We start from the raw sequence: 11,993 nt of genomic DNA on the forward strand, positions 1-11,993 counted from the left end.
TCTAAATACATTATAAATAAATAACTTTGATTTCATTTTTTGTATTAGAAATACAAAAGTATGGATGTGTTTTTAACATGATTCTTGTTTATATCATATCTGAAGTTGGTGTTTACAACATGTCGTAATCGAAATAAAACTTATTCGATTTTTGGGTGTCAAAATTCTAAATGATAAAAGAAGACTTATTCAATTTTGGGGTGTTCAAATTCTAAATGATAACCACCATGTCAAATTCTTGTGGTTATACAAAATCATTGTCCATTCTAGTTTTATGGTTTCGGAGCTAATTTAGTAAATTTAAGCAAAAAAGACAAGCTATAAATATAGACAATGAGAATAAATATAAAATTAGAGTTGTCAAAAAGTCTCGTGGGAACCCAAACACGTGGGGCCCCGATATTATTTGGGGGATATTTGTAAAAAAAAAACCGAGGACGTGGTGGCGGCGGGGACGGGGTAGGCAGTCAATTCATATCCCGAACCCCTTATGGGCATAGTTGTCAATAGCGACCATAGTGGTCATTATAGCGAATAGTGTAGCGTATAGATATATGGTCGCTATTGAGTGCTTAGTAACAAATAGCGAGGTATATAGCAACATTAGGGTTTTTTTTCATTTTTTTTCTCCTTTTTAAGAAATAAAACAAAATAAAAGCGATAAGGGTTGAAGTTTTGAATGTTTTTATCTACTTTAATGGTTTGTTTTCTTATTTATTGATTATAAATTTATAATAACTACAAATATTTTTAATTTTTATGCCTATGGCTAAATATGAAATTGCGTTCGCTATTTCATCGCTATCGCACTACATAGCATGCAGATAACTATGCCTATCATTATATATAATGATTTTGAGTTTCCAAAAGTAACTAAAAAAAACCATGTTTGTAAGTTGTGAGTATAACGTTTTTAAGATGTGATAACATTTTTGTTCTGAACATGTAAAATTGTGTTATAAATAACTATCTTTAACCCAAAAAAATAGTTTCTTTAAGCTCAAAAAAATAATTTCTTTTAGCCCAATAAAAATATCTAAAAATCAGTCAGGACGGGACACGAGGGCGGGGGCGGGGAAGTAGTCCATGAATTCAGGGGTGCGAGCGGGGTTGGAGGTGGGGAGACTCGAACTTTCGGGGGCGGGGGCGGGTTGAGGGAATGGAGAAATTTCGGGGGTGGGGGTTGGGGATGCAATAAACGTCTCATTTACCCGCGTTGACATCTCTATATAAAATTAGGTAGTTGGTTTCTCTAACAAAGATATATGTTACATTAATTTATATTAAAATAATATTCTATGAATTTGTATAATAAAATAGAATTCTAACCAATGTGTGCATCCATATTTCAGTCGCTACCACATTTTGTATGATTTGATTTTACCATAATGATAGAAAAAAGGTAATTAATTAAAACATAATTGTATATATTACAAAAAGAAACTTATTTCATTGCATAGAATTGTAAAAAACTAGAAGTACGTTACATAAATAAATGATTAGGTAATATTTAATTTAATATCGTTACGTAACTATTGAAGTTTTATGTTTAAGGTAATTACACTACACATTATGTTGCATTAGTGCTACGTCGTTTTTTTTTCTTTAGTTCACCAAAATCGAATAACCAAACGAGATATACAACAATGTGCCGTCTATTGCGTACATAAGAGTTAGAATCGTAAACCGTGCCACATAATATAGTTTATGTAGTGTGGTGCCGTGGTGGGGTGCAATGTAATTTGTGGTTTATGAAACAAACATTATAAATGTTAAAACCCTTAACTTATTTAGATAGATAATTGAAGCTAACAATATGCAATGATGAAAACATCCTCATTAGATTTGAATTCCGTCCATCAATACACCACATCCAACTTTCCATATTTGTTAGGGATAATGACTTAGAAGACGATTGAAGTTTCAAATTTGTTCAAAAAACACCATTCATGTATTACATGTTCAAAAAACATCATCAAATTAAGATATATATTCAAAAAACACCAACGAAGTACATATTCTGTTAAAAAAACACCATCTTTATGGTTTGGGGTAATTTATATGTTTAGCCCATAACTTTTTTTTTCTTACCTCGGACGGTCGCTTACGTTTATATTTATTTTTCCTTCAAACCATGATCGAATTAAAAGACTAATATACCCTTATTAGTTTCATTTAACATTTATTTTTATTACTTGTTAACTATTTATACAATTGATATATTTATAATAAATAATAACATAAATTGTATAAATAATTAATAAATAATAAAAATAATGTTAATTGAAACTAGTAAGGGTATATTAATCTTTTAACTCGATCAGGGCCCAAAGTTGAAACAAATCTAAACTAGAGGGACCGTCCGAGTTAAGAAAAAAAAACTTAAGAACTAAATATGTAAGTTACTCCAAAACATAGAGTTTGTGTTTTTTTTAACAGAACATGTACTTTGTTGGTGTTTTTTGAACATATATCTTAATTTGATAGTGTTTTTTGAGCATGTAATACTTGAATGGTTTTTTCGAACGAATTTGAAACGTCAATGGTCTCTTAAGTCATTTTCCCTATTTGTTATGACAAATATAACAGTTGAATTTACCAAAATACAAAATATGAAAGTTGTAAATAATTGTGTCTTATTACCAAATCATTTTGAATCGCTTTAATCATATTTACAAGAAGTCCAACACGATAAAATACTACCATATGGTGAATTTCTCCAAAAATATCCATTTGCGTTTATTTGTTTGTCTAATTACAATGTAATGAAAAATGAATGATAAAATGTATATTGTCTTTAGTATGTGGTGCACTGCATTTTGAAATCCCATTTTATATTGAAGAAATCATAAAGCGCATCGCATACTACGGTTTGCTAAAATTACAAACTGCACCATGAAAGTTCTATATCGCGTTATGCAACGGTTTGATGAACAACTTGGATCCCAATTTCACCTTTAAAGTCAGTTGAAAACTAATTTTGATTTTACTGTTTATAAGAAAAATTGGTTTAGATTCTTCCAAAGATTGATCGAATAATACATAACCTCTAATCCTAAAACCTAAAACCTTTAAAATCAATTGAAACCTAATTTCAGTTTTACCGTTTACAAGAAAATTTTGATACAAATTCTTCCAAAAACCGATCGATTAATATCATAACCTCTTATCCGAACAAACCTAATAAATCCTAAAATAACCTAGGCTTGCACAAAAAAACCGGTTCAGGATCCGAACATGTCACTAAATTGGTAAACCGGTTCACCATGAACCGGTCCACTATGAACCAAACTGATTCAAGAACCGAACCGTCGGTTTGAACCTGTTCAAGATTTTAGACATTGAAACCGGTTTAATAACCGTGAACCAGTTTAGAACTGGTAGTCAAATCGATCAAACCGGTTTAGAACCGATTGAACCAGTTTAAATAGATTCGGGTTTAATAATGACGGAATCGGTTTGAACCGGACCGGTTTAAGGTTGAACCGGTTTTACTATTCACGAATCGGAACCGAACTGGTTCGGTTTTGAAAAAAAAAAAAAAAAAAAAAAAACGGTTTGCTCACCCCAAAAATAACTTAACCTAAAAAAATGTAAATATATTGGGCCATATAAATATCGTCAGTCCGTAATTTAAAAGCCCATAAGCCCATTTGTTGGTTGGTCGCCACTCGCCACTTCAAGCGTGTACCGTCTGAATTATAGTGATTTAAACGAAAAAAACACTCAGCAGATACCAAATAAGAAAAAGTTATCTTTTCACTTGATTCACGATTCGAAGTTCTTCTTGAAGCAAAAGATCGAATACCTGTTGCACGCAGTCCGAAGATGAATATGATTCCACCAAATACGAGCATGGACGCTGCAAAGAAACAGTTTTTGAAGGAATTCGGTGAGTCTTACGGTTATCCGAATGCTCCCAAGCACATTGATGATCTCCGAGCTACTGAATTTGAAAGACTCGATGGTAAGCCCTCTTAATAAATGATAATCCATCCATCTTCGACTGTTCTTATCGAAAGTGGATTGATATTTGTTATGCTACTTTTTTTTACTGCTTGTGGAATTTCTTTGTAGGAAATGTCTACTTGGATCACGCTGGTGCAACTTTATATTCTGAATTACAGATGGAGGCAATATTTAGAGATCTTACTACCACTGTATACGGCAATCCTCGTATCCTTTTTATGCAATTGTCTAGTTTCATTCGTTTATATCATTTCTAGTCATTGTTCTCTTCCTTCACACATGAAAAATTAGTTGGATTCTCTAATCATCACGCCGTTTGAGCAGCTTATGTTTGATACCTTAATCTATGATCACTAGATACTCAAAGCAGCTCTAGCTTGACCTCATCAAACATTGTAGAAGATGCTCGTCATCAGGTAACTTGTTAGACACACACATACTTATCAATTTCTGTTGCATAATTGTTTATATGATTACTTATAGGTTCTCAAAATCTGTAATGCATCACCAAAAGAGTACAAATGTATTTTCACTTCTGGAGCAACAGCAGCTCTTAAACTTGTTGGTGAGGCTTTTCCTTGGAGCAATGAAAGCACTTTCATGTATACAATTGAGAACCACAACAGTGTCCTTGGGATCAGAGAGTATGCTCTCAATAAAGGAGCTGCAGCATTAGCAATAGACTTTGAGGAAACTGCACAATCTGATACATTTGGAAGCACTAAATCTTCCATCAAAGTCTCACAGCATCCTATACCAAAGAGAAGTGAAGCTAGGGTTTCAAACAGAGATCCTACTGGTAGCCTTTTTTAGTCAAAACCTAACAGTTGATGTTTATAAATTCATTTTGTATGATTACATTAATAGTAAATACTAAATACTTCCTTTTTATATGCAGGACATACATACAATTTATTTGCTTTTCCTACAGAGAGTAATTTCTCAGGAATGAGGTTTAATCTTGATTTGATAGACATGATTAAGGAAGATTCAGAGCGAATATTGGGAGGTTCTCAACATTCCAGGTGTGAGATTTACTTTCTGGAATATGTAATTAAAATATTAAATAAACATTATATTTAATGCTGATGATTTGTTTACATATAACAGGGGATCATGGATGGTTTTACTTGATGCTGCAAAAGGTTGTTCTACAGAACCTCCGGATTTATCAAAGCATAAGGCAGATTTTATTGTCATCTCATTTTACAAGGTATGCCTTTTCAACTTCCAGTTAGTAAAACAAAATAAGAAGATCCATAATCCCATATATATATATATATATATATATATATATATATATATATATATATATATATATATATATATATATTTCATTGAATTTACTTTTTTGGATATAGCTTTTTGGCTATCCAACTGGACTTGGAGCTTTGATAGTTGGAAATGGTAAGTTGAAAATAATTAGACATTTAACAATCATTCCCTAATTCCCTTACTTACTCAAGTTTGTTTTCTTATTTTTATAGAAGCTGCAAAGTTACTTAAGAAGACCTACTTTAGTGGAGGTTCGATTTTTCAAACAAAAAAAAAAAATTAATTTTCTCTGAATTTCGCATAAAAATAAAATTGAAATATTCCAGGGACAGTGGCTGCATCGATTGCTGACATTGACTTTGTGAAAAGAAGAGAAGGTGTTGAAGAGTCATTTGAAGATGGAACATTATCATTCTTGAATATTGCATCCATTCGCCATGGATTTAATATCCTAAATACTCTCACCACATCAGCCATATCAAGGTATATGCTGCACTACAATATTTTTATAGGAACAAATTTTTGTAAAATTTTTCACAAAAGTTATTTTATCTGTTCTTTAGGCATACCTCATCACTTGCAAGATATACAAAAAATATGCTTTTGGCATTAAGGCATGCAAATGGTGTGGAGGTTTGCAAAATATACGGACTTCATTCTCTAAAGGTTAGAGGGACACTCACACTATGAAATTACAATGCTGTTATGGGCAAAAAAGTAATTTTTTTAATTTTTTAAATTATAAAAGTAAACATTTGATTTGATTTAACAGGCAGTGTATAGTGGAGTTGGTCCTGTAATTTCTTTTAACTTGAAACGGTCTGATGGTTCTTGGGTTGGTCATCGTGAAGTGGAAAAATTGGCTTCTTTGTCTGGAATTCATCTACGGGTAACATTTCTAATATTTATTAAATTTTATAAAATTTATGATGTGTAAGTTTTTATATATTTTTTATTTTTTCCTATATTGTGTAGACAGGATGCTTTTGTAATCCTGGTGCATGTGCTAAGTATCTTGGTTTATCTCATTTAGATCTGATATCCAACATTGAGGTGAGTGTGAGTCTTTTTATATATATAAAAAATATATATATAATCTAATAAAATAATACTATTATCATTATTTTTTATATATTTTGTTAGGCTGGACATGTATGTTGGGATGATTATGATATATTAAATGGGAAACCAACTGGAGCTGTTAGAGTATCTTTTGGATATATGTCAACATTTGAAGATGCATGGGTATGTTGTATTTTATACAACATATATAAATCTCAAAACATTTTTAATTTTCTTTTAATTTTTTTTACAGAAATTCATTGACTTTGTTGTGAGATCTTTTGTCTTGTTGCCAACCAATAGTATAAATCTTAATCCATTAAGATCAACAGAAAGTTCACATCATCTTACATCAATTGTGGTGTATCCAATAAAGTCATGTTCAGGGTTCAGAGTGGACACTTGGCCTCTCAGCAGTACTGGTAGAGAGTTGTAAGATGCATGTTTTTTTTGTTATATCTTTTCCTAAGCAAGGGTAGTTTTGTCATTTTTTGACTTTTTATATTTTTATCTGCATTTTCTAACCAGGATTGTTATATGATCGAGAGTGGCTTCTCAAAAGCACGAATGGTGAAGTTCTTACACAGAAGAAGGTGAGCAATTATTTACCAAACAACTATATATTTTTTACTCATAAATATGTTGCTATTATTGGTAATATATATATATATATATATATATATATATATATATATATATATATATATATATATATATATATATATATAAGCATGTTGGTATTCTTTGTGATTAGATGTATTAATATTATTTTTGTTTGGTGATGTAGGTACCTGAAATGTACTATATAAACACAAAGATTGACCTAAAAATGGGAAAGCTTCATGTGGAATCTTCTAGATGCAAAGAGAAATTATCTATTGAACTTAAATCTGATACTTTTTCTGTAGTAGAAGAAATTAATATACATGCCCAAAGGTAATTGATTCAAAAAGTCAAAAAACTGTTCTTTTTTCCGAAGTAAATTACATTTTTGGTCCTTGAGTATAGCCAATTTTTGCAATTTTGTTCCTAAAAGATTTCTCTTGCAATTTTAGTCCTTATATGAGATTTGTGTAACGTTTTTGGGCCCTGTTCTACTCTAGAGTAAATTACATTTTTGGTCCCTGATTATAGCTGATTTTTGCAACTTTGGTCCATAAAAGATTTCTCTTGCAGTTTCGGTCCTTATTCGAGTTCTTTTGTGACGTTTTTGGTCCCTGTTTCATGCTATGACGTTATATTTGGGACCAAAATTGCAAAAATAAACTATTTGGACCAAAATTTGTCATTTTACTTGGAAAATAGACCAATAGCGTTACAAAAACCTCAAATAAGGACCAAATTTGCATAAAACAAGTATTCTCATGGACCAAAAATGTCATTCACTCTTTTTTTTTTTCCCATTTTTATTACACAGATATGAAGTTTTGGGATATGATAACAAGATTGACGAATGGTTTAGTAAAGCAGTTGGGCGTCCTTGTTATCTGTTAAGATCAAGTTCTAGAAGCTGTAACCACTTTAACAGAAACAAAAACAAAAACAAAAACATGGGCACATGTAGAGATGTAAATACTAGGTTAAACTTCGTGAATGAAGCCCAGATTTTGATGGTATCTGAAGCGAGTGTATCTGACCTCAATTCCAGACTACATTCTAACAGGTTTGTTGATCCAATGATATTCCGACCTAATCTAGTTATATCTGGTGGTGGGCCCTGTGTTGAAGACACGTGGACTGGTCTCAAGATTGGAAATAATCACTTCATGGTTAGTTATAAAAAGGGCAAATTACATATGATTGTTAAAAAAGGGCAAATTTCATTGATGATGTGGCATTTTTTTTTTTTTTTTTTTTTTATTTAAATTTTGTTGCTGATAATTATGGTATGCGAACTTTTTGTAGTCATTGGGTGGGTGTAATCGTTGCCAGATGATTAATTTGAATTATGAAGGTGGTGAGGTAAAGAGATCAAATGAGCCTTTAGCTACTTTAGCATCATACAGGAGAGAAAAGGTTGATAATTTTACTCTTTTGTCCTTAGAAATCTAACTTTTATATTTCATTTTTGTTTAAAAAAAGAATTGGAAATTTTTATGGTTGAAATAGGGGAAAATACTCTTTGGAATTTTACTGAGGTGTGAGTGTGACAATGAGGTTGGGGAAGAAATGTCTTCATGGCTTCAAGTGGGACAAGAAGTACACCCCGATACATAAAATGATAATATCATAATATGACTTTGTACATGTAATGTTAATCTTATAAAGTTTAATTCTACTTTTGGAGATTTAAGTATTAGAATTTATGATGTGATCATGTAATAAGGTTTGTATGATATGTTTGCGTATATTTCATGCACACACAACGTGTAGTGATAATCAAAACTTGGATTAGTTGAAGTCAAATCACTAAATCCTTGTAAGGCTTGTATGTTGGTAGGTTTTACAAGAGAGCCCGAAATTACTTTTATATATATATATATATATATATATATATATATATATATATATATATATATATATATATATATATATATATATATATATATATATATATATATATATATAATTGACAGTTATGTGGTGGTTGACAACGGTTTGGATATTGTCATAACAATATGGTTGTTGACTACAATTTTGGATATTGTTAGTTATGTGACAGTTGACAACAATTTTGGATATTGTAAGTCGGTTATTTGGCAAGAATTGTTTTGGATATTGTCAGTTAGTTATGTGGTAGTTGACAACAGTTTTGGATATTGTAAGTCGGTTATTTGGCAAGAATCATTTTGGATATTATTAGTTAGTTATGTGGCGGTTGATAACAATTTTGGATATTGTAAGTCGGTTATTTGGCAAGAATTGTTTTGGATATTGTCAGTTATTTATGTGGTGGTTGACAACGGTTTTGGATATTGTTGGTTAGCTATGTGGCGGTTGACTACAGTTTTGGATATTGTAAGCCGGTTATTTGGCAAGAATCGTTTTGGATATTGTTAGTTAGTTATGTGGTAGTTGATAATGGTTTTGGATATTATCGGTTAGCTATGTGACAGTTAACAATAATTTTCGATATTGTTAGTTTGTTATGTTGTAGTTGACAACAATTTTCAATATTGTAAGTTAGTTATTTGGCGATGATCGTTTTGGATATTGTCAGTTAGTTATGTGGCATTTGACAACGGTTTTAAATATTTTACGTTAGGTTTATGGTGGTTGACAATAATTTTAGATATTGCCATATGGTTTTTATTTTAGGACCTTATTGTCTAGTATTATACTAAATTATTAATGCAAATCCTAATTTTCTAAAATGTTTTAACTATATTAAAAAGGAATATTGGGATATTTGTGAAATCATCTAGAATATAATTGAATGATTGGGGAGGTTGGCTTTTATGGGTGGCAGGTATAAATGTTGCTTGACTTGTGACTTTGACTAGTTCTCCTTCAAATTTGGCTGTTCTTTTTTGGTCTTTAGTTCTTTTCTTTCTTCATCATTGGCTTTTGACTTGGTTTAAAAAGCTTGGGTCTTGTTTTCCATACACAAAACTCCTAATTAACCTTTTTCCAATTTGTTGATAATGATATTTTTTTGTGGGGTGGATTTTAGAATGTGGGTAGGGCTATGAACCTCGACGAATTTTGATTAGTTCTTGGTCATAAGTACTCTTGAAAGCATATGGTTTGTTTGATTTGTAAGAATTAAACCTTTTAGGATTATCAAAGTCATTGTGGGGATCTTTCCTGGAGAGACTTCCGTTTTTTCCATTATCCCGAAAATTAAGGGTTGTTGCTCTTTCTTGAATCGTATGATGTGTTACTTGATGACTCTGAAATATCAAATTATATTTTTGTTTCTTTCTTAGAGATTTTTTGAGGCGGAAGAAAATGAAAGAGAAACAAAGAAATTTGTCCTTTTGAGCTATTTGTCAAAACAAGAGAAATAAGGGTGAGAGATATTTAGGGGACCTTCTAGTTTCTATTAAAGAAAAAAAAATCATTTTAAAAAGTTAAGACGACTTGTTTTTCTAGCAGCTAACTCACACTCTAATGTAATACTAAATCTACACATATGTGATTATTAATAATTTTTCTGTATACAAAAGTAACAGAAAAATAAATATAATAGAAACTTATTAAAAACCATACAATATTATAGTGGATACTCTTTTAGTTATGTTTAGAAGGAAACAATGTTAATGAATCTACCTTATATTATACTTTTTCAATAAGTTTATGATGAAAAAAAAAACAATTTCCACAGTTGAAAATTAAATAAATAAATAAACAATATAATACTTCAACTAGGTGTCAAACCAGTGTATTACACGGGTTAATAAAAATAAATATAATATAAAATTATAAGCATTATATATTTTTTAAGGTAATGATTTTACATAAATAAAAAAGAATATAATAAATAAAATAAATAATTTAATATATAATATAAGATATTTGAAAGGTTACAGAGCGTTTATTACGAAACTTAATAAATTGATCTACTTTACACATATAAATCTCTCTAAAATACGGATTTTAAATTTAAAAAAATGAAAATACAAGAAAATAACAAGTAAAAAAAAATAATTTAAAAACTTTTAAAAAATAATTCGATGAGAACATGACATTTGATAAAATTGATTTTCGTTTATTACTTTATAAATGGTTCATTCCATTCATATAAATAAAACAATAGTTTTCCTATTTCAATTAATGCGTTGTTCCATATTTCCATTCTTATATGTATCCTAAGCATTATAATAAAATTTTATTGTAAGAAACGACACTATATCAAATTTCTACTATACTCTTGTAAATTCTTTTATGGGAAATCAACAGAAAAATCTTAAATTTTTAGAAAAAATTTCAAAAACATCCTAAAAAATACTTTTTGGTTAATTTGAGTCAAATGTTAAATAATCGGGACTTTTCTATTAAAAAAAAACCTTTAGGATTTTATTGATACTTTTTTCAAAATTTGGTATTTTTCTATAGATTTCTCTTTCTTTTACTATCAAATTAGTCTAACTTTACTTTTCGTATTTGTTTCTATAAAAATTGAGCCTATAAATGTTTTACAAAATAGAGTAAATTACAATCTTGGTCCCGGTAGAATTCATCTCGACCTTCTTCAACGTTGTGCAACACATTTACGATGAAGAAAGTTCAAATGTTGGGCGTTCAAGGGTGATCATCAATCGAGATCGCCAAACCGCACATGACTTATTGTTACGTGATTACTTTGCCGATAATTGTCTTTACAATGATGACTCGTTTGAACATCGTTTCCGTATAATAAGGCTATATTTTTACGTATTAATAATATTTTAGAGGCCCGTTATGATTTTTTTCAAACACAAACATGATGCTAGAGGAAGAATGAGTTTTAGTAGTATACAAAAATGTGTGGCTACGCTTAGGTATTTGGGATACGGTATAACATTTGATGCAACCGACGAGTACTTGAAAGTATCCAAGATGACCACAATTGATTGCGTAGATTGGTTTTGTGCATGTGTGTATGAGGTTTTTCACAAACAATATTTACATAAACATACTCTACGTGATATTGAGAAATTATATTTGGCTCATGAAGAGTGGCTTGGTAGTCTAGATTATATGCATGTGGCTTGGGAAAAATTTCCAACTGCATGCCGCGGTCAATTCAATCGATGAGATATAGG

General features: G+C 30.5%; 1 protein-coding gene across 1 annotated transcript; it reads left to right on the forward strand.

Annotated features, from left to right (window-relative positions):
* The first annotated feature begins 3,725 nt into the window (after nt 1-3,725).
* On the forward strand, nt 3,726-8,712 carry ABA3 (molybdenum cofactor sulfurase (LOS5) (ABA3)). Its single transcript, XM_078964550.1, has 19 exons — nt 3,726-3,967; nt 4,078-4,176; nt 4,327-4,385; nt 4,453-4,768; nt 4,868-4,994; nt 5,080-5,182; nt 5,331-5,376; nt 5,457-5,495; nt 5,571-5,727; nt 5,808-5,910; nt 6,017-6,133; nt 6,220-6,297; nt 6,388-6,489; nt 6,560-6,728; nt 6,835-6,899; nt 7,094-7,242; nt 7,724-8,075; nt 8,212-8,322; nt 8,416-8,712. Exons 1-19 carry the CDS (start codon nt 3,829-3,831, stop codon nt 8,521-8,523), a joined length of 2,439 nt encoding a protein of 812 aa, XP_078820676.1. The 5' UTR covers nt 3,726-3,828; the 3' UTR covers nt 8,524-8,712.
* Nucleotides 8,713-11,993: the final 3,281 nt, after the last annotated feature.

Source organism: Lactuca saligna, chromosome 7 (assembly GCF_052625555.1).
Source record: "Lactuca saligna cultivar CGN05327 chromosome 7, ASM5262555v1, whole genome shotgun sequence".
Classification (NCBI taxonomy): domain Eukaryota; kingdom Viridiplantae; phylum Streptophyta; class Magnoliopsida; order Asterales; family Asteraceae; genus Lactuca; species Lactuca saligna.

Bases quoted from the DNA above. Each gene is read 5' to 3' on its own strand.
- ABA3 (XM_078964550.1), top strand. From the start codon at position 3,829: ATGAATATGATTCCACCAAATACGAGCATGGACGCTGCAAAGAAACAG. The intron at 4,177-4,326 runs GTATCCTTTTTA...TATGATCACTAG, and splicing joins CACTGTATACGGCAATCCTC to ATACTCAAAGCAGCTCTAGC. The intron at 6,490-6,559 runs GTATGTTGTATT...TTTTTTTTACAG, and splicing joins CAACATTTGAAGATGCATGG to AAATTCATTGACTTTGTTGT.